The sequence below is a fragment of the Lemur catta genome, chromosome X (assembly GCF_020740605.2).
Source record: "Lemur catta isolate mLemCat1 chromosome X, mLemCat1.pri, whole genome shotgun sequence".
NCBI classification, from domain to species: Eukaryota; Metazoa; Chordata; class Mammalia; order Primates; family Lemuridae; genus Lemur; species Lemur catta.
Window position 1 is genome coordinate 48336628 of NC_059155.1, and position 22362 is coordinate 48358989.

General features: G+C 42.2%; 1 protein-coding gene across 1 annotated transcript; it reads right to left on the reverse strand.

Moving 5' to 3' along the window:
* Window positions 1–6017: 6017 nt before the first annotated feature.
* DGAT2L6 (diacylglycerol O-acyltransferase 2 like 6) lies at window positions 6018–21313 on the reverse strand. Its single transcript, XM_045538337.1, has 7 exons — window positions 21232–21313; window positions 12471–12581; window positions 11973–12043; window positions 11403–11607; window positions 9838–10012; window positions 6714–6925; window positions 6018–6277 (listed from the first exon to the last, which is right to left on the reverse strand). Exons 1-7 carry the CDS (start codon window positions 21311–21313, stop codon window positions 6123–6125), a joined length of 1011 nt encoding a protein of 336 aa, XP_045394293.1. The 3' UTR covers window positions 6018–6122.
* Window positions 21314–22362: the final 1049 nt, after the last annotated feature.

Consider the following 22362-nt stretch of genomic DNA (forward strand, 5'->3'; position numbering starts at 1 on the left):
GTTCAGAATGAAATGTCTTCCTTTAATATCTCACTTACCTATTTTTATGTGTTCTTAAGAGAGCCAATGTTTTTGCTAAAACTGTTGCTTGGTTCGTTAATGGAGTCAAAGTTCAAAATATTATATTTCAATTTGAAGTCATAGCTCTTCTTTATTTTTATTGATTTGACATTCCTTTTCTCATATATTGAGGAGAGTGAAAAAATTTTCAGTTTTGAAGAAAATTGGACAAAAAAGTGGAGTGTTGTAAAGGGCATCAGATCTCATCACTTCCCCATTCAAAACTTTACAGTGGTTTCCCATCTAGCTCAGAATAGCATCCAAAGTACTTGTGGTGACCTAAAAGACCTTATGTAATGTGATCCCTGCCTACCTCTGCTATCTCATTCTTATCATTCTTCCCCTTGCTCACCCAGACCTCAGCTTCTTATCAATTGTTGCTGTATCTGTGTAAACAGGAGTTTGAGTATTACTGTGGGGATTTTATTTGTGATAAAAACCGTGTCACCTCTAAACATGATTCTGTTGCCTTCTTTCCCATATTTATTTCTCTTATTTCTGTTTCACTTGTTGTTGCTTTGGCCAGGAGTTTGAAAATAGTAGTAAATAATTGTGCTGATAAGAGGCATTCTTGGTTTGCTTCTGATTTAAATGTCTGCAGGGTTTCATCATTGAGTATGAGATGAGGTAGGCTATTGATTTGAGATAGATACCATTTATGATGTTATGGAAGTATCTTTTATATCTAGGTTTTAAAGAGTGTTTAATCAGGAATGAACATTTTATTTTATTTTATGATTTTTAAGCATATGTTAAGAATGATTGCACAGCTTTTCTTTGTTGGCCCATTGTTGCATCATAGGAATAGATTTCCTTATACTTAACCACATTGGTATTCCTGGGATAAGCCCTTCTTGATGGTGGAGCATTCTGTTAAAGGAATTCTGAATTCAATTTATTCTCACTTTATTTAGTAAGTTTACATATTTGTTTATAAGTAATATTATTCTATTATACATTTTCACTTTTTTGGCATGTGTGCTGTCTCTGTTTTGGATCAGGTGGTACTATCAATGAAAATGCTTGAAAGAGATGAATCATCTTGGTGGCTTTCCCTGGGGTAGGTACAGTGGTTCCATTTGCTCTGATTTGCACTTTGTACATAATCAAAAATTTATTAAGCTCTCACACCTTATACAAAAATTAATTCAAAATAGACCATGGGCTTAAATATACAACATAAAACTAGAAACATTTTAGAAAAAAAAGCAGGAGAAAATCTTGGGGGCCTAGGGCTTGGTGTAGGGCTAGGAGTTTGTAGGCATGACATCAAAAGCAAGATTCATGTATTAGGCTGAATAATGACCCCTTCAAAGATGGTCACACCCTAATCCCTGGAATTTGTGAATTTGCACTTTACCTGGCTAAAGGGACTTTGCATATGTGATTAAGTTAAGGACCTTGAGATGGAGAGATAGTCTGGATCCCCTCTGTGGTCTCGGTGTCATCACAAGGGCTTATATAAGACGGAGAGAAGGAGATGTGATGACAGAAGCAGAGGTTGGGGTGATGCCTTTGCTGGAAGATGGCCATGAGCTAAGGAATACAGAGAGCCTTTAGAAGCAGGAATAGGCAAAGGAATGGATTCGCCCCTAGAGCCTCCAGAAGGAATAAACTTTGCCAACACCTTAATTTTAGTCCAGTGAGACTCTTTTTCAGGTTTTTGATCTCCAGAACTATAAGATAATAAATTAGTTGTTTTAAGCCACTGAGTTTGTGGTACTTTGTTACAGCTACAAGAATAAACTCATGCAATTCATAAAAGAAAAACTTGATAAATTGGACTTCATCAAAACTAAAACAAATTTTTTTCAAAAGGCCACATTAAGAAGTCGAAAAGATAAGTCACAGACCAGGAGAAAAGATCTGCAAACCATATATCCAACAAAAGGCTAGTGTCTAGAATATATAAAGAACTCTCAAAACTCAACAGTAAAAACCACTAATAAATCCAATTAGAAAATGAGCAAAGGACATGAAGAGACATTTCACTGAACAGGACAACTATAATGAGGTATTACTACACATATATCAGAAAAGCTAAAATTAGAAAGAATGACAAGTACAATTTTAAAAGTTAGGAAAATAAAAAATAGTGAGTGACAATACCAAATATGACCTAAGATGCAGAGAAATAGAATCCCTCATATGCTGCTGATGGCAATGTAAAGTAGTACAGCCACTCTGTAAAATAGTTTGACAGTTTCTTATAAAACTAAACATGTAACTACCGTGTAGCCCAGCAATCCTGCTCCTAGGCATTTATCCAAGAGAAATGAAAACTTACATTTACACAAAAACTTATAGATGTTTTTATCAGCTTTACTTGTAATAGTCAAAAACTGGAAGCAATCCAGATGTCTTTTCATGGGTGAGTGGTTAGACAAACTTTGGTACATCCAGACCATGGAATACTACTCAGCCAATAAAAAGGAATGAATTATTGATACATGATAACTTAGATACTAAGGGCATTATGCTTAGTGAAAAAAGCCAATCTCAAAAGAATACATACTGTATGATTCCATTTATTACTATATAACATCCTTGAAATGACAAAGCAGTAGAGATGGAGAGCAGATCAGTGATTACGAGGGACAGAGACAAAGGTGGGATGTGTGGTTATACAGGAGTAATATGAGGGAGTTCCTCTGTGGTGATAAAACAGTTTTATATCACAGTGGTCATGAGAGTTACATGAATCTACATATGGGATCAAATTGCATAGACACACACATGCACATGCTCAAACACATAAATGTGCTTGTAAAAATGAGTGGATTAATAAAATGTGGTATATGTATACCATGGAGTACTACTCAGCTATAAGAAACAATGGTGATATAGCACCTCTTGTATGTTCCTGGATAGAGCTGGAACCCATTCTACTAAGTGAAGTATCCCAAGAATGGAAAAATAAGCACCACATGTACTCACCATCAAATTGGTTTCACTGATCATGACCTAAGAGCACATTTAGGAATAACATTGATCGGGTGCCGGGCAGATGTGGGTGGGGGAGGGGATGGGTGTAGACATACATAATGAATGCGATGCACACTGTCTAGGGGATGGACACGTTTGAAGCTCTGACTGAGGGAGTTGGGGGGGCAAGGGAAATATATGTAACCTAAACTTTTGTACCCCCACAATATGCTGAAATAATAATAAAATAAAATATAAAAACGAAACTGAATAAGGCCTGTAGTCTAATTGACAGCATTGTACCAGTGTCAATTACCATTGTGGGAAGCTGGATAAAGGGTTCAAAGGACTTGGCAACCACCTTTAAATCTACAATCATTTCAAAGTAAAAAGCATTTAAAATTGTTTTATTGTGATTCTTAACCTTAATACAATTCACACTTTTTCCCTTAAAAGACAAGTTTTTCCTAAACATTACCTTTTCATTGAGATAGAATTTAATATACCATAAAATTCAACATTTTAAAGTGTACAATTTAGTGATTTTTAGCATATTCACAAGGTTGTGCAACCATTAGTACTACCTAATTCCAGACCATTTTCATAACCCACAAAAGAAACTCCATACCCATTAGCATTCATTCCCCTCTCCCCACTTTCTCCTCTTCCCCCCAGTCCCTAGTAACTACTAATTTTCCCTCTCTTTCTCTCTCTCTCTGCCTATTCAAGACATATCATAGAAATGGAATCATACAATATATGCTTCTTTCACTGATAATATTTTCAAGGTTCATCTGCATTGTAGCATGTATCATTACTGCATTCCTTTTTATTGCCAAATAATATTCCACTGGATGGATATACTACATTTTGTATATCCATTCATCAGTTGATGGACCTTTGGGTTATTTCCACTTTTTTGCTATTATAAGTAATTCTTCTACAGTCATCTGTGTATGAGTTTTTGTATGACCATTATGTTTTAAATTTGGGGGTATTTTTTGTATGCCTAAGAGTGCAATTGCTGGGTCATAAGGTAACTCTATGCTTGACTTTTTGAGGAACTTTCAAACTGTTTTCCAAAGAGGCTGCAGCATTTTACCATCATCAGTGCCTGAGGGTTCCAATTTCTCCTAACCAATCTTTGTTATTGTCTATCTTTATTATAGCCATCCTAGTGGCTGTAAAATCATATCATGGTGGTTTTGATTTGTATTTCTCTAATGATTAATGATTTTGAGCACTTTTGCATTTGTATATCTTCTCTGGAGAAATGTCTATTCAAATCTTCTGCCCATTTTTAAAATTCTGTTGTCTTTTAGTTGTTGAGTTATAAGAGTTCTTTATATATTCTGGCTACTAGACACTTATGAGATACATGATTTGCAAATATTTTCTCCCATTCTGTGGATTGTATTTTCACTTTCTTAATGATGTCATTTGAAGCACAAAAGTGTTTGACTATAATGGAGTCCAACTTATCTATTTTTTCTTTTGTTTTTTGTACTTTTGGTGTCATATCTAAGAAACCATTGCATGATCCAAGATCATGAAGTCTTACAACCTATGTTTTATTTGGAGAGTTTAATAGTTTTGGCTTTCACTTTAGCTCTTTGATCCATTTTGAGTCAATTTTTGTATATAGTATGAGGTAAGGGTCCAACTTTATTATTTTCCATGTGGATATCCAGTTGTCCCAGTATTGTTCGTTGAAAAGACTATTCTTTCTCTCATCTAATTGTCTTGGCACCCTTGGTGAAAATCAATTGACCACAAATGTATCGGCTTGTTTCTGTACTTTCAATTCCATTCTATTGACATAAACAGGTTTTTATTTTACATCAATCAATTATTTTCCCTGAGGCCTAACCTGGGACCACTCTGAGTAGAATCTCTGCCATTTTCATCCACACTTTTAAACTAATTTTGGTGGAGAGCCATAGGACCTCGTTTAAGAAAATAAAGCTGATGAATAGGTCTCGAAAAAATGAGGAATGAGACATGTAGAGGGGCATTGGAGAGAACTTTGGGTTGGGATTAGTAAGACCTGGGTTTGAATGCTAGTTCTATCTAAAGTTGTGCGGTTGGGGGCAAGTTACTTAATCTCTAGGAGCTGTGGCTACTGTGAAGTGGAGATGATGACAATCTCAATCTCACAGAGCTGATGTTAGCATTAAGAGACAAAGGTTGTGAAAGTGATGGCATGGTCTCTGGGATACAGTAGATATTTGACATCAAGCAAACTTACAGCTGGTGCATGGTCTTGTGGCTCCCTCCCTGCTGTCCTAGGGTGGTTATGTGGGATCAGAAGAGGGGGCTGCTCAGTGGGTACCTGGGCCAGTTCCCATGGTTCTGATCCTGTCTCCTAAGTGTGCAGCAGCTATGGTTCCATTCCTCTACCTTTTTTGTCAGGGGTAGTATGAAGGGTGGATGAAAAAGGGGAGAATGGCTCTTCACAGACCAGCTCTCTGGCCAGAAGGGAAACTCTTAGGTTTGAGGGAAGCCCAGTAGTGAACCACAGTAATTAGGAAGTACTGGAATCCTGTTTTATATAGAGAGAACTTTATTTTTATAGAAGAAACTGCATAACCACATTGTCAGTCTAGAGCTCTGTCACAATTGAGGGAATCCTGTCTGCTTGGATACGGAAGCCACAGTTCAGGTCCCTAATTTACCTTGTGGAAGTTCCCAAATTATAAGAAAAGGGCCTGGGAGGAAACAAACAATCCTAAATAAAGCTTCTAAGCCTAAACAGTGATGGGTGTCACTAAGGTTCAGGAGGAAGGGCACAGTGTTCTTTGGCTTCTTATTACTGTGATCAGAGAGTTGGCTGGAATGATTCACAAGACTCCCAAACTGGATTGTTGCCTAGAATACCCAGGGGTGGTGAAGCCACCTCCTCTGCTAGCCAGCCCTCCCCAGTCCTACCCTGCTCCTTTGATTCCTTCCCCCAAACCTGCTTCGGTTACTTGGGAGGGGATTCCATTGCTGGAACCCTAATTCATTAAATAGTTTCTGGCTTGCTAGGCCTTTCTCATGCTTGAGATCCTACCCTCTCCCCAAATTCTTCCTTCCCTTTGGCTTTACTTGAATCCCTCGTGGCTTTGGGGGCTTATTAATGGGGAATCTGGCTCTTGTTATATGATTGTCAGCTCTTGGGTCTCAGGGAAGCCACATTCAACTTTGTATCGTTCAAACAGTTTCTGCAGGGCACTAATGTAGAGTGCGTGATACTTGTCCACTGTCTTCATGTCTGGATTCTCAATCTTGGGAATTGGCAGGGGTTCCCCAACTATGGAGATGGAAAAGAGACAAGAATCAGAGTCACCCCCCCCAACTCAAAATACCCATCCCTCACTGGGAGCCATCTACTGCAACTCAGTATCTGAATTTCCTCCCCTTACTTCATTCCTTCCCTCTGCTCCAGCCCCATATTGGCCCTGTTCTCCAATCACCTAATCTCACCCATGCTCGAGAGAATGAAAGCAAACCCAGGAGAGTGCTGAAGGAATGTGTGTGAATAATCGTGCTCTTGTGGCAGCTGTTGAACTCTACCCCACCTGTGAATGGCCACACTTCTTATCTGTTTAGTTGTCCTACCCAACATGTTCTCAACCACAGCCACAGCCCATCCCAGTTGTGAGCCAGGTTCCCTGCGACTTGATGGATGACTTGGGTAAGGCGTGGAGATTAAGAACTAGGTGGTCCGGAGATAATGGAAAGCTCACCAACAGTGGTAATGGGCCGACTTAAAGGCAGGAAGCCCCAGGATCCAGGAGTGAGGCCCTGGCCAGAGAAGCCACGGAAACTCGTTCCCAGGAATCTTTTGCATGTGTTCTGGAAGACTGTTTGGAAGGACCTCATCCACGTGCCCTCAGGGTAGTTCATGTATTGGTGAATGTCGTTCTCACCAAAGGAATAGCAAGGGACAATATGTGTCCTGCAAAGAGAGGGGCAGGAGTGTGAGCTCTTTGAGGAAGCTCCCCTGGCAAAACCTTCTCCAAGGTGGGAAGCCTCTCTCAATTATAGGACAAGAACCCAAGCACCCAAATATCTCCAGTCTCATGTCCCATTCCTCCCCACCCTCCCTACTGAACACTATGTGGGGAGCTGCTACACCTTGTCCTGTGATAGGAGGAAAACTAATCTCCAGAGATCTAACTACCTTCACAGCATCCAGCATCCAGAGTGTTCTTCCTAAACTACACATCTGGACATGTCTCTCCTCTCTTTAAAACTCCTCCAGAGCTATATGCTTTGTACTACACTGCTTAGCATGGCCTGTATGCTCTAGCCCTCCCTACCTGGCTGGTTTCCCCTCTCCCCATTCTTTCTTTGCAATTCGATTAGCCATACTAAGTGTGCCTAGCAATCTTTTGTCTATGTGTCTTTGTACATTCTGTTCCCTCTGTCAGAAGTGCCTTCCCTCTGTCTTCATGTGGCTAATTCAAATTTGCCTTTCCATACTCAGTTCCAATTTCATCCCTTTGAAAAACTTTCTTTGACCACCTAGTCTAATTCCCCCAATGTGGATTAGGTAGCCCTCATCTAGTGCTTCCCTCTCTTCTGCACTAACACTACCCCAGCCGCGTGTTACAGTTATCTCCTTACCTGTCTGACTCCCCCAGTAGACAGTAAGCCAATCAAAGGCAAGAACTGTGTCGTGTGTATCTTTGAATCCCTAGGGCCTGGCCTAGTGCCCGGCATGCCATAGGTCCTCATTGAATGCCTGAGTTCTTTCTCCCTTTTGATGTGCCTGGCAACTCCCACTAATATTTCAATTCACAATTCAAATGTCACCCACCTGTGAAACCTCCACTTTGGGCCAAGCTCTTTCCACAAATTGGTGCTCCCATAGCACTTTGTATACATTTCTATTATGGTGCTTCATTCATTCAACACGTATTTATTAAGTTCTTTCTATGTACCAGCACTGTTTTAGGCCCTGGGGCTATATCATGAACACATTGATTTTTTTTTGAGACAGAGTCTCACTCTGTTACCCAGGCTAGAGTGCCGTGGCATCAGCCTAGCTCACAGCAACCTCAAACTCCTGGCCTCAAGTGATCCTCCTGCCTCAGCCTCCCGAGTAGCTGGGACTACAGGTGCGTGCCACCACACCTGGATATTTTTTTTCTATTTTTAGTTGCCTGGCTAATTTGTTTTCTATTTTTTAGTAGAGACAGGGGTCTCACTCTTGCTCAGACTGGGTCTCAAACTCCTGACCTCAAGCGATCCTCCTGCCTTGGCCTCCCAGACTACTAGGATTACAGGCATGAGCCACTGTGCCCAGCCAAACACATTGATTTTTAAAAATCTCTGTCCTCATGGAGCTTACGTTTTTGGGGAGGAAGACAGACAATAAACAATAAGAATAGTAGGTAACCAAACAAATTAATAAAATAGATGATCTATAAGAAGATAAATGCAATGGAGAAAAAAATTGAACAGGATGATCAGGATAAACCTTACTGAAAAGAGACATTGGGCAAAGACTTGAAGGAGGTAAACGAATGAGCCAAGAAGTTATTTGGAGGAATAGTGCTCCAGACAGAAGGGACAGCTAGAGCAAAGGCCCTCAGGCAGGAGTGTGTGGCCTGCTCGAGGGACAGCAAAGAGGCCAGTGTAGCAGTGATGGAGCAAGCAAGGGGGCGAGTACTGGGTCATGAGGGCAGAGAAGTAGCTAAGGACCAGATTATTGAGGGTCTTGCAAGCCTTTGTAAGGACTTTGGTGTTTGGTCTGAGTGACATGGGAGCCACTGCAGTATTGTGAGTAGTGACATGATCTGACTCAGATTTAACAGGATTTTCCTGGCTGCAGCTGGGAATATAGTCTTGAGGGTAAGGTAGGGAGGCCAAGATAGAAGCAGGGAGAACAGTTCGAAGTGTCATACTAGTCTGGAGGGAGATGATGGTAGTAAGCCAGGGGGTGGTAGTCTAGGTGGTAAGTGGTTGGATTCTGCATATATTTTGTTGTATGTTCATGTTTCTGTGTTCCATATTGGACTGAGAGTTTGCAAGGAGCAGGTCTTATTTATTTATTTTTATATCCTCAATGCCTAGTATATGCCTGATGTCTAGTAGGTGCTCAATAACTGCTCAGTGAATGTGTTCTATTTCTTTCTTTCTTTCTTTCTTTCTTTTTTTGAGACAGAGTCTTGCTCTGTTGTCCAGGCTAGAGTGCCGTGGCGACAGCGTAGCTCACAGTAACCTCAAACTCCTGGGCTCAAATGATCTTCCTGCCTCAGCCTCCCTAGGAGCTGGGACTGCAGGTATGTGTCACCATGCCTGGCTATTTTTTTCTATTTTTAGTAGAGATGCGGTCTCGCTCTTGCTCAGGCTGGTCTCAAACTCCTGACCTCAAGTGATCTTCCCGCCTCGGCCTCCCAAAGTGCTATAATTACAGGCATGAGCCACCACACCCTGCCTGCTCTGTTTCTTAAAGCAGGTTAAATGTTCTTTGTGGGAATGTCTTATTCATCTTTGCAATTCTCAGAACATCAAGGCCAGTGCCTTCCTCGCCCTTGGTAGGTTCTCAGGGCCTCTCGGTTAACAGGTTGATATAGGGTGAAGCCTCACTTCCCCAGATGCCCAGCCCACTAGGCTAATGGGCAGAAAGTAAAAGGTCTTCTGCTGCTGTTCTTTCTCTAACTTCAAGTAAGAAAAGTGCCCATTGAAATGTATCTGGAGGCCCACACACCCCTAAGGCACAGGGAGAGGGCATAGAGAGAAGGAATCTGAATGAAGAGGAAGCCCCCTCTAACAGGGTTCCCAGGGAGGGCACCATTCTGGAGAGGGCTACAGAGGGCCTATGGCACCCTGACAAGAGAGCACTAGAACCTAGACACCCACCCTGTCTTCAGTGCCAACTTCACAAAACCTTTACGCTGTTTGAGGAAGAGGACGGTTTCTCCAGGCCGAGCCAAGAGGGCTTCAGCAGCTCCACCCACCACGATAACCATGGCATTGCCTACTCCTTTTTGGGTCAGGATGTACTTCAAGGATGCGTCGCTCACTGGGCACGTGCCTGTAAAACCAAAGAATCAAGTGTTAGAACAAATTTGGTGCCTGAGGATAGGGTAAGGAGTTCCTCTAGGCTCTTCCTGTTGGGGACTGCACTTCTGTTTCCTGACTACTGCTGTTTCCACCTTTCTGTCTTTGACCTTCATATCATGGGTTAGCCCTGGCCTGAGGTTGGTTCTTAGGGTCGGCTGCTTATCTTGAGGGTCTGTGCTACTACAGTTGGGTCTATATGAGCTCCTCTACCTACTGCTACCCAAAGCCTACTACCTTTCAGATCAACAGTATTTAAGCCCAGCCCTTCTCTCTCTACCCATGAACCACAGCCATCTTCCACTTTGCCCAGGCTGACAACACTGGAGACCCTCTACTCCCACACTGGAGAGTTCTCTACTCCAGGGGTGATCAGGACTAGCCACCACCAACCTGCTTCCTCCTAAGAGCAGCCTGTCTAAGGGGAGCCATTGGCTGGGGTTTCTGGAGAGTAGGTAGACCCAGGAACCTACATAAGCCAAATTGAAATGTAGCTGAATGATGGAATGTGGATGACATCCTGTTGTTCAAAACAGTAACAGAGTCTTTTTGTCTCTCATCTTTGCCCTGCGCTTACCTTCTATTCTCTACTGGGATGGTGGAAATTGCCTCCAGGCTCCAGCCACTGAGATCCCTCTCTAGGGCCATGCCAACCTCACAGGGGAGCAGATCAGAAGCACCCTCTGGGACTCTAGTAGTCTCACCTTGCCCCTTGAGATAAATGCATCTTACTTTCTAATGTTTGGCTTTAGATGTTTTCTGGTGTTCAGAAGGATGAATATTCGCCCAGAGAGTGACATTTGTCATAGTGCCCTAGCTTGAAGCCTGGCATAGAGAAGTCATCCTGGATTCTGAAGCATGCCTATCCTTTGTCCCTTGGCATCTTATGCAAGGGTGAAGGGGTTCCCAGAAGAAGAAGGTCATGGACCAGGAGCACACTAGCTAGTATGAGAGACTTTAAAATGTCTTTAAGACACAGTGGGATGAGAGCTACTGTACAAATGCCTGGGCAAAAGAAACCAACTAACATCCAAGAGTCTGGTGAAGTTTGTCTGAGCTACCCTACTCATCCCTGCTTTTCCCTGCATTTGTGTTTAATACTTGGCTTTCACTCTCTTATTTCCATGGATTCTCCCTCTGAAAGGAATCCTAGCACCTCTTATGAATACCTGTAACTTCCCCTGCTGCCCAACCAAACCCTACCTCCCAAATATTGGACAGAACCTGATGCTTGGCCTCATACTCCTATGATTGACCCAGAGTGTTCTGGACTCATTTCCTATCAAGTCCTGAAGAGTGACTGTCAGGGCTTATTGGGGTTGGAGCCCCAAGGTAGGTCAGAGAATGAAATTTCTTATACTCACCCAACCACATCGCAAAGTCTCGCAAAATTGGCAACCAGAAGAACCCTTCCAAGGTCCCTACGGAGGGAGTGATGGATGGGAAAATCTTAGCAAAGCCAGTGGCCTCAGTGGCAAAATTGATGAAGACGCCGTAAGATAAAATGCCATGGGGGTGGCTGGCAATGATGTAGTTGCGATTTGGAGAAAGGTCATGAGTCTTCACCAGCTGTTAGAGGGAGATTGAGTCAGAGCACTGGCTAGGAAGAAGGAAGAGAGGGCGTGTACTCAAACCCCAGCAGGCAGCATATGTTTCCCTCTCGGAGCCCCAAATATCTGTTCATTGGGATGTCATTATTGTCTTGGGATTGCCAGGGGTTGTGATGGTCAGAGAGGCTGACCTAGGTTTGCCATTGCGGGAAAGGCTGCTCTGCACCTGTCTCCCCACCTGCCCATCCATCTTGGGCCCTTGCTCTGCATTATGCCTCTGGGCCTTGACCTTCACTGCTGACCACCAAAGCCTTTGAAAATATGGAGCTGAGTAGGGTGTGGGAGTCTAGGCAACAGGGACTGAGGGCACCCAAAGGTAGTCACCTTTACTGGGAAGTAATTTCTGAAATATTTCCAGACGGTCCAGTTTCGTACCCAAGCTGAACGTCTACAACCTGTGGGTACAGAAGGAAGGGAAGAGCAGATGGGACATTGCCAGATGGGCAATTGCCTCTCCCAGAGATGGAGATTTCTGCCTGCAGTCCTCGGGTCACAGGAGGGGCCTCCTACTCACACCTCAGAGCTGTAGTTACTGTCCCTGAACACAACCTCCAAGACATAGGAAGCCCCTGCTCCTCTGGAGCCAGCCAGAAAGGTGATATGAAAACAGCCTGAGGCTGGGGGCACCTGCCCAGAAACCTTAACCTCTTAATTCTTCCTGAGCCACGTGGTAGAGACCTCTGTCCCTGCTATGTTGCTCTCCCCTCTCCCTCCTTTCACCTCTTCCCTTCCTTTGCTTCTCCCCCTCTCTCCCTCCACCTCCCTCTCCTGTGGCTCCATCCTTGTCATAGACAAGACCACCATTCTGCCCCCGTCTCTTACCTTGACTGTGGGTGTTCCAGTCATAGGCAAGCCAAGCTAGGGCGAGCACAGTCAAGGGCCAGAACTTAGTGAATGCCAGATAGAAGGGTAAAAGGGCAGCAAAAGCAAATCCTGAGGGGACACAAAGGGTTCAAGTTTTAGTACGCCTCTCACAATGCTGCTCTCTGCTCTACACGGAAGAAGTAGGGCAAGGCTGGTGTACAACCTTGTCTCCCTCTCCCCCTCACCCCTCACCTCCCACCTTCCACCCAGCTCTGCTGTGGTCCAGACTGGCCTCTGAGCCGTCAGACCAGGCTCTCCTTGATGGCTGAGATCTTAACTGAGGGGACAACAGAACCATGAGGTTCTCAGAGCAGACCCTCAGCCAGGGTCCAAGGACAGCTCTGCTCGGCAAGTGGGAAGAACAGCACATTGGGCTAGGGGCTGACATCCTCATTCTGGGACCTTGGGAAATTCTTTCTAAAAGCTTGACCCTCCTTCTTTTTTTGAACTGTTAAGTCCTCATATTCCAGTAGAGAGGGGTTGCCTGCAGTGTACAGGCTGTTTGATGCTGAGAAGAAAACACGGATTAAAAACTGCTTTACTGTGTTCTATTTTGTCCCATTCAAAATGTTGCAAAGGTTCAGAAAAGGAAAAACTTATCTCTGTTAGCAAAGGGCCACAGCAGGCTGGGAAATGCAAACATAATACATCTTACAGCAGTGGGAATTGAATTCCATTTTTAAATCTGCAGTCATGAGAAAGAGAGGCTAAATACACATATTGTGAATAAAAAGATACCTGGCTGAGGGAATGACTTCTTTGACCAGGTACCACATCCTGGCAGATAAAAGTTTCAGCGAAGGGGAAGAAACTCGAGTTACCTACCAGCAGGTTTGTCTCTTGCATTTTGGACATACATGAAAATGGCAGGAAAAAGACCTAATGGGCACTGCTTTGAAAAGTCATGTTATGGAGCAGAAGAAACCTTAGTGATAGGCTGAACTTCCCTTACGAGAGCTGGCTGCGACAGTTATTGGGAGCATGCTAATTAGACAGGAACTAGCGGTGGGAGGAATTTTATTGGCAGCCTGCCGTGCATAAAAGCCTCACTACCTCTGACCTTCCTAAAAGATGACAGTACATTTGCCAGTTAAGCTTCAGAAAAAAAAAACTCAGATAAATAAGAATCATTACTAATTAAAGGTAGCCTAAGTGTATCATTTCTTTTATATCTTGTTTCAAATAAATTTTGTGTCCCCAGTATTTAGAACAGTGTCTGGCACATAAATAATCAACAAATATCTGTAGATTGATTGAAAAAGAAATAAGTAAATGTTTTCTTTCTTCAATAATACATAAAGCTAAATGATGAGTGTTTAGTCGGCATGTATAATGTTGTATAAATGTGATGTTATTTACAAAGGGTAGACAGAGTAATTGTGTGCCTTGTAACTCCTTCATATATCTGCCAGTTCTAAAGGCTGTCTAAGAGCCCTTATCGCGGTAACACCAGCCCCACCTTGTGGAATCTTTTGGAACTGCAGGTATGGCCCTGCAGGACGTCATCAATGTCCTTTGAGGACAAAGCTTCCAGACACAGCCTATTTGAATGTCGTCAGTGTCATGCATGGTGATAAAAGCGGGATTTAAAAGATAGGAGGAACAGAAGCCAAATGTGGAAGAGCTAAAGATCACAGAACAAGGAGTTCTGTGACATAAAGCAAGGGCATCCTGAGGAAGGAATGCTGAAGAACAAACATTTGTGTGTATGTATGTGTGACATTCCCTTAGATATTATGGCCTTGACACCAGGAGACGGTTCCAACTTCTCTCAAGTGAGGCATCTTTGAGAGGTTATCCAGGAAAAAGTCGACATAGGTGGGCTCCTAATTTAGCTTGTATTGAAGACGGCCAAGCCAATCTAATAGATGTGCAGTGGTGTCTCATCATAATTTTAATTTTAATTTCCCTAATAGCTACTGATACTTAATAGCTTTTCATGTGCTTAGCTACTTTCTGTATATCCTCTTTGGTGAAGTGTCTATTCAAATCTTTTGCCCACTTTTAATTAGGTGGTTTGTTTTCTTACTGTTGACTTTTGAGAGTTCTTTAAAATTTTTGGGTGCAAGTTCTCTGTCTGATATATAATTTGCAAACATTTTCTCCCAGTCTGCATCTATCTTTTCATTCTTCTTTTTTTTTTATCTTTTCATTCTTGTAACAGAGTCTTTCTTAGAGCAAAAGCTTTTAATTTTGGTAAAGTTCAATTTATCCATTTTTTTTCCTTTTACATACTGTACTTTTGGTGTCAAATCTAAGAACTCTTTGCTTAACCTCAGGATTTCTCCTATGTTTTCTACTTAAAGTTTTACAGCTTTCTGTTTTACACTTAGATCTATTATCCATTTCAAGCTAATGTTTTCCAGCTTTATGGAGGCATAATTGACAAATACAAATTGTACATATTCAAGATGTACAACATGTTGATTTGATATATGTATACATTGTGCAATGATTACCACAATCAAATTAATCAACACATTCACTACCACCACACATAGTTACCCTTTGTGTATGTGTGTGCGGGGGTGAGGACACTTAAAATCTACTCTCTTATCACATTTCAAATAAATGATACAGTGTTATCAACTATAATCACTATACTTTATATTATCACCAGACAATAAGTTATAAGATAAGTTATCTTATAACTGAAACTTTGTACCCTTTGACCAATATCTCATTTCCTCTTTGCCTTAGGCCCTGGCAACCACCATTCTATTCTCTGCTTCTGTGAGTTCAACTTTTTCATGTTCCACCTGTAAATGAGATCATACAGTATTTGTCTTTCTGTGTCTGGCTTATTTCACTTAGCATAATGTCCTCCATGTTCATCCATGTTGTTGCAAATGGCAGAATTTCTTTTCTTTTCTTTTTTTTTTTTTTTTGAGACAGAGTCTCACTCTGTTGCTCGGGCTAGAGTGAGTGCCATGGCATCAGCCTAGCTCACAGCAACCTCAAACTCCTGGGCTTAAGCGATCCTACTGCCTCAGCCTCCCGAGTAGCTGGGACTACAGGCATGCGCCACCATGCCCGGCTAATATTTTTTTCTATATATATTTTTAGTTGTTTTGGCTAATTTCTTTCTATTTTTAGTAGAGACAGGGTCTCGCTCTTGCTCAGGCTGGTCTCGAACTCCTGACCTCGAGCGATCCACCCGCCTCGGCCTCCCAGAGTGCTAGGATTACAGGCGTGAGCCACCGCGCCCGGCCTCCAGCTAATTTTTTATATTTTTAGTTGCCCAGCTAATTTCTTTCTATTTTTTTAGTAGAGATGAGGTCTCACTCTTGCTCAGGCTGGTCTTGAACTCCTGAGCTCAAACGAATCTCCTGCCTCGGTCTCCCAGAGTGCTAGGATTACAGGCATGAGCCACCATACACAGCCGAATTTCCTTCTTTTTATGGCTAAATAATATTCTAGTGTGTTTGTATCCCATTTTCTTTATTCATTCATCTATCAATGAACACTTAGGTTGATTCTATATCTTGGCTATTGTGAATAATGTTGCAATGAACATGGGGGTGCAATTCTCTCTTCAAGATACTAATTTCATTACCTTTGGAACCTCCACACTATTTTCCATAATGGCTGTACCAATTTACATTCCAACCAACAGTGTACAAGGATTCCCTTTCCTCCACATCCTAACACTTGTATCTTTTCTCTCTCTCTCTTTTTTTTTTTTTTTTTTTTTTTTTTTTTGAGACAGGGTCTTGCTCTGTCACCCGGGTTGGAGTGTAGTGAGGCAATCATAGCTCACTGTAATCTCGAACTCCTGGGCTCAAGCAATCCTCCCACCTTAGCCTCCAGAGTAGCTGGGACTGCAGGCCCATGCCACCACACCCAGCTAATGTTTTTGTTTTTTTAGTGGAGACAGGCTCTCACTGTGTTGCCCAGAGTGGTCTTGAACTCCTGGCCTCAAGCAATCCTCCTGCCTTGGCCTCCCAAATTGCTGCAATTACAGGCATGAGCCATTTTATCTTTTTGATAATAGCTATCCTAACAGGTATAAGGGGGTTTTGATTTGTATTTCCTTGATGATTAGTAATGTTGAGCATCTTTTCATATACCTGTTGGCTATTGGTATGTCTTCTTTGAAAAATGTCTAGTCAGATCCTTTGCCTGTTTTAAAAAGTAGGCCTTTTTTTTGCTATTAAGTTGTATGAATTCTTCATATGTTTTGGAAATTAACCCCTTATCAGACATACAGTTTGAAAATATTTTCTTCCATTCTGTTGGTTGCCTTTTCATTTTGTTGATTGTTTCCTTAGCTGTGTGGGCTCTCTATCTTGTTCCATTGGTCTGCATGTCTGCTTTTATGCCAGCACCATACTATTTTGATTACTGTGCCTTTGTAATATAGTTTGAAATCAGGAAGTGTGATGCCTCCAGCTTTGTTCTTCTTTCTCAAGATTGCTTTGGCTATTCAGCACCTTCTGTAGTCCCATACAAACTTTAGAATTGTTTTTTCTGTTTCTTTGAAAAATTTCAATAGGGATTGCATTGAATCTATAGATTGTTTTCAGTAATATGGACATGTTAATATTAATTCTTCCAATCCATGAATGTGGGATATCTTTCCATTTATTTGTTGTCTTCTTCAAGTCCTTTCATTGACTTATAGTTTTTAATATACAGATCTTTCATCTCATAGGTTAAATTTATTCCTAAGTATTTATTCTTTTTTATACTATTGTAAATAGGGTTGAATTTTTCTTTATTTCCTTTTTGGATAGGTCATTGTTAGTGTATAGAAATGCAACTGATTTTTGCATGTTTATTTTGTATCCTGCCACTTTACTCAATTCATCTATTAGTTCTAACAGTTTTTTGGTGGAGTCTTTGGGGTTTTCTATAAATAAGATTATGTCATATGCTAATAGACAATTTAACATCTTCCTTTCCACTTTAGATGTCTTTTATTTCTTTTTCTTATCTAATTGCTCTTGGTAGGACTTCCAGTACTATGCTGAATATTTTTTTTTTTTATCTTAGAGGAAAAATTTTCAGCTTTTTATCATTAGTATGATGTTAGTTCTGGACTTTTCATATATGGCCTTTATTATGTTGACATGCATTCCATCTATATCTAATTTACTGAGAGTTTGTAACCATGAAAAGATGTTGAATTTTGTCAAATGCTTTTTCTGCCTCTGTTGGGATGATTTTTATCCTTCATTCTGTCAATGTGGTATATTACATTTATAGATTTGTGTTATGTTGGACTGTCCCTGCATCCCAGGGATAAATCAATTGATCATGGTGTATGATCCTTTTAATGTGCTATTGAATTTGGTTTGCTAATATTTTGTTGAGCTTTTCTTTGCATCTATGGTCATCAGGGATATACGCCTGTAAATTACTTTTCTTGGGGTATCTTTGCCTTACTCTGATATCAGGAGTTTTTGTAGACATAGACAAGCTGATTCAAAAATTTATATAGAAAAACGGAGGGACTATGATAACTAAAACAATTTTGAGAAAGAATAAAAGTAAGGGAATTACACTATCTTATTTTAAGACTTAGTGTAAGACTACAGTAATGAAGACAGTGATGTATTGGTGAAGGGATAGACATATCAACTCATGGAACAGAATAGAGTCAAGAAATACACCCACACAAATATGGTCAATTGATTTTTGACAAAGATGAAAAAGCAATTCAATGTAGGAAGAATAGTCTTTTCAATGAATGGTGTTGGAACAATTGGATAGCCATAGGCAGCAAAATGAACCTTGACCAAAACCTCAGACCTCATAAAAAAAAATTAACTGAAGTGACATCAGAGGATGGCAACATTGGAAGTTCCCCTCTCGCATCATTCCACAGCAACAAGAATTTGGCAGCCATCTGTGGAATCTCTGTGGTAAAAGCCAAGGGGACTGGCTGGGGGACTGGAAGGAGGAGGGTGAAGGGAGTAAATATGGAAATAATGAAAATAATGCAACTGTGGTCGTTGATACCATATAGTGAGCATTTATTGTGAAACACCACTCTGTTCAGCACTTAATGTGCATTATCTCATTTAAGCCTCTCACAATCCTGATAGGTAGACAATTTTATTATCTTCATTTTACAGATGAAGAAACTGAGGCTCAGAGAGGTCATGTATCTTCACTCCAAGGTTTGGGAAAAAAACATAGGTAGCATTTGTTGAGTCTTTATTATGTGCCAACAGTTATTTTAAGCACTTCATGTGTGTGTGAACTCATATTAATACATGTAAAATACAAAGCTCCTGCCTTCCAGAAACTCTAGGCTTCGTGTGGAAGGTAAGATTTAAAGTTGAATTTTGGAGGAGGGGTAGGTTTTTGACAGATGGATTGGTGGAGGAAGGGCCCTCTATGCACAAGGAAGAGCTTAAACAAAGGCCTGGAGGTGGGGGAGTCTGAAGCCTGTAAGCAACACCATAACCTGAACAAATCCAGGGAGCACGAGGACGCTGTAGAACAGGAGGGAAAGCTGGGAAAGAAGCTGGGGACATGAGGCCTGATGCAGAAGGGAATGAGAAGGCAGTGAAGGTAGCACAATCATATTTGTGTTTCAGGAAGATAATTTGGGATAACTGTGGGAGCAGGAGACACTGTAGGCAAAGAGATCAGCTAAGAGTATCAGTGATTCAGATGAGAGACAATGGAAACCTGAAATAGGCTACTATTTCTCTAACCAATTTGGAATATACTATGGAGGTGGAATTTTCAGCCCAACACAGCTGATTGGACATAGGGGTGATGGAGGGGGAGTAGGGAAAGATGCATTGACTGGGTATGTGGGAAAGCTGGGAATGCATCAGAGTCTCTAGCTGCTTAATTTTCTAGGACCTGGTTATGATTATTCTTCCTGATGGTGCAATGAAATCAGAGTCCAGGGTGCCTGTCTCTAGCCCTGGCAACAGAGCGTGACTCTGTCTCAAAAAAAAAAAAAAAAAATGAAGGTGAAAAAAAATCCACATTTATTCTTATGTGCTTCACTGAAGACACATAGGTGTCATCATTGTGTGTCCCCAACATCCCCACCCCCCTCTACAGCTCTTCCAGGATGACTGGAAGCTGGTGAGATTTGGGGGCAGGGGAGGCATTACCAGGAGGCTAACCCTCCCCGTCTCAGTCCCCTCTATCCAGTTATGTGACATACTCTCTACCCTATCCCCACCCAGAGGCAGTGTCCTTTGACAGCGGAGAAGTAGTAGAGGGAAAAAGTACTTGAGAAAGAATCATTTTCTGGTAGAAAAATGAGAACATTTTAATGAGAAAAACTGCCCCAGTAGAGCCAGAACAATCTGGGCGCTTGTGTCCAAATATAATACCAAGGCCTTCTTGGGTGGGAAAGACCCCTGACCTAAATCTGTTCACGCAGCTCTTGCTCTCTTTTCCCTACTCTTTTTGCCCCATCTTTGCCCATTCTTTCTGGGATCCAGACTTGAAATGCTGGCTGCCACCCTGATGCCAAGTCTCTTAGAACATTCTTGTGTCCCTCACTTTCCTAGCTGAGGGTTGGAACTTATCAAAGGGGTCTTTTTGAAGAAGTTAATGGAAATGCAAGGGAAAACAAAAAGAAACTATGGAAGACTGGAAACAGATAAGTTTATCTCTCGATATAGCTAAAGTCAAGCCATTAATGGGCTCAGCATGATTTGATTTTTATAAGGCTTAATAAGTCTACATCTTTTGGGGTCTATGGACCCCTATGGCAGTTCAGTAAAGCCTATGTACCCCTTCTTTGAATGTTATTTTTAAATGCACAAAATTAAATACACAGACTTACAAAGTCATTATATTAAAACACAGTGATCAAAATATTACCTCCGAAATGTGATAGAGTAACACATGTGCTTCTTGATTTATGCATTAAATAACCAGATCTAATGGCAGCTCCAGTAACCACTGGGTTTTTGATGTAGTCAAGAGCATAAATGAAACTTTGAGATGCCTGCAACAACTGTCACATGAAACACAAATCTCTGTGCTGTTACTGACAGAATGACAGGTATCGCCAATGCCACTGTGGTTTGTTGCCTGCATTTATCATTTCAGTTCAAGTTTGTGAAAATAAACAGGTGATTTTTTTCCATCTTAGTCCAACTCCACTCCGAATTCTTGGTCTGTAGGACCCAGGTTAAGAGCTTCTTCTCTAAAGGGCATATAGCCTCCCATGGGTTGGAACTGGCTGCCTCCTGCCTCTGTCCCTCCTTCAGAATGACATTATTCCCTGCATCCAGCCTTCCAGCTTGCCCCATCACTGCCTGCCCACAGAGCCCTGGTTTCTGGCTGAGAAAAGCTTGGGGCTTCCGGCCCATTTGCCTAGCACTGGTGACTGCTGTGCCCTGAGTCCACTGAAAAGCAGCTGGCTCTCTCTCAAAACTCTGTCTAGCAAGTCACTCAAGCAGCCCCCAGATTTTCCAGAATTTTCTCATCATAATCTTAGACTAGAAAGTCACCTTCCACTTCCCTAGTGACACCAATTCTGCAAGCCACCATCACCTCTGCCCTGTGCCTGAATATGACTATTTTCAGCTAGTGTATAGGGGCAGCCTCTGAGAAGGCAGGGGTGATCTTTAAACCGGAACAGCCACAGCCTCACTCCTGGCCTCTGTGCCCACTCCTTCCCAGAGGGTGGAGAACAATCGGAGGGTCTCTTCAGAGCCCTCCCCATCTGGAAATACCTGGCCTCTTTCTTGGTCTGTTCCGATGTGCTCTCCAGCCCTTGGGGCTCACTCACCGAAAATTATGAAGAACGGCATCCACTGCATAACACTGAAGGTTTGGCGGCCCCCCTGAGCATCCTTTCGGGAGAAGGCCATGGTAATGGTGCTCTTCTGTTGTGGCAACAAGCCCAACCAGAGGCCCAAATCTCTTAAGCTGAGTTGATTATAGATGCTTTGCTATAATGTCTTGTCACTGAGTCCCATTAGCTGCTGTGGTTTTGTCGGGCTTGACCAAACCTCTCCTCCACTTTTTCTTACTCACTGCCCCGCCCCAACTTGCTACACACATCAGTTGCAAATCAGATCATCTAATCTCCCCAATATGTGTCCTTTCTCCACGTGCACCCAATTGCAATCTGGCAGAAATGGCCTTAGGGTGGCTCCAGCTGTGGCAGGGCAGAGGTTCCTGATAAATTAATGCAGGAAAAGAGAACAGCTTAGGCCTCAAATAGGACCCCTGGGAAGCACCCACTACCTTTCTCTGCTCAAGAAGAGGAACCTGGCAGGAACACTTGTTTCTGTCCCAGTGGTTACTCTTTGTCTCCTCTTGCCTTCTGCTGAGAGCCACCTAGCTCACTAGGGCTGTTTTTTTGCATGGGTATCTAGACCTCTCAGATGCCTCGTTGTGCCTCTAGTCTCAGGGGCTGTGTAGCGGTGGCCAGACATCCTATGGTCGAGTGGGAGAAGCATTGCACAGAGAACGGACTTGGCTTCCGGTCCTAGCCCCACCAGGCTCTTCCTGTGGCTCCTTTGGAAATTGCTCCATCTCTCCAGAGCTCCGTTTGAGCATTCATTGCTGGAAGGGAGTGCAATGGTGAGGGGCATGACTTTGGAGCCGGATAGCTGGGGTTCACATTTCAGCTCTGTCACTTACAAATTGGGGAACCTCTATGCCTTAGCTTCCCCATCTGTAAAATGGGCACAGTAATAGCACTAACTTCATAAAGATGTTCTGGGGATTAAGTTAGCAAATGAATGTAAAGTGCTTAGCACAGGGCCTGGCACACAGCAGGCACTATTTCCTGTTATTACTATTCATTTATTCCAATTAGTGTCTATTGAACATCTATGTTTCAGGCTGAGGTTTGCTTCTGTGCACCAGCCTTTGCAAAATTAAAGATTGTCCCTAGGTCCCAGACCTCTGG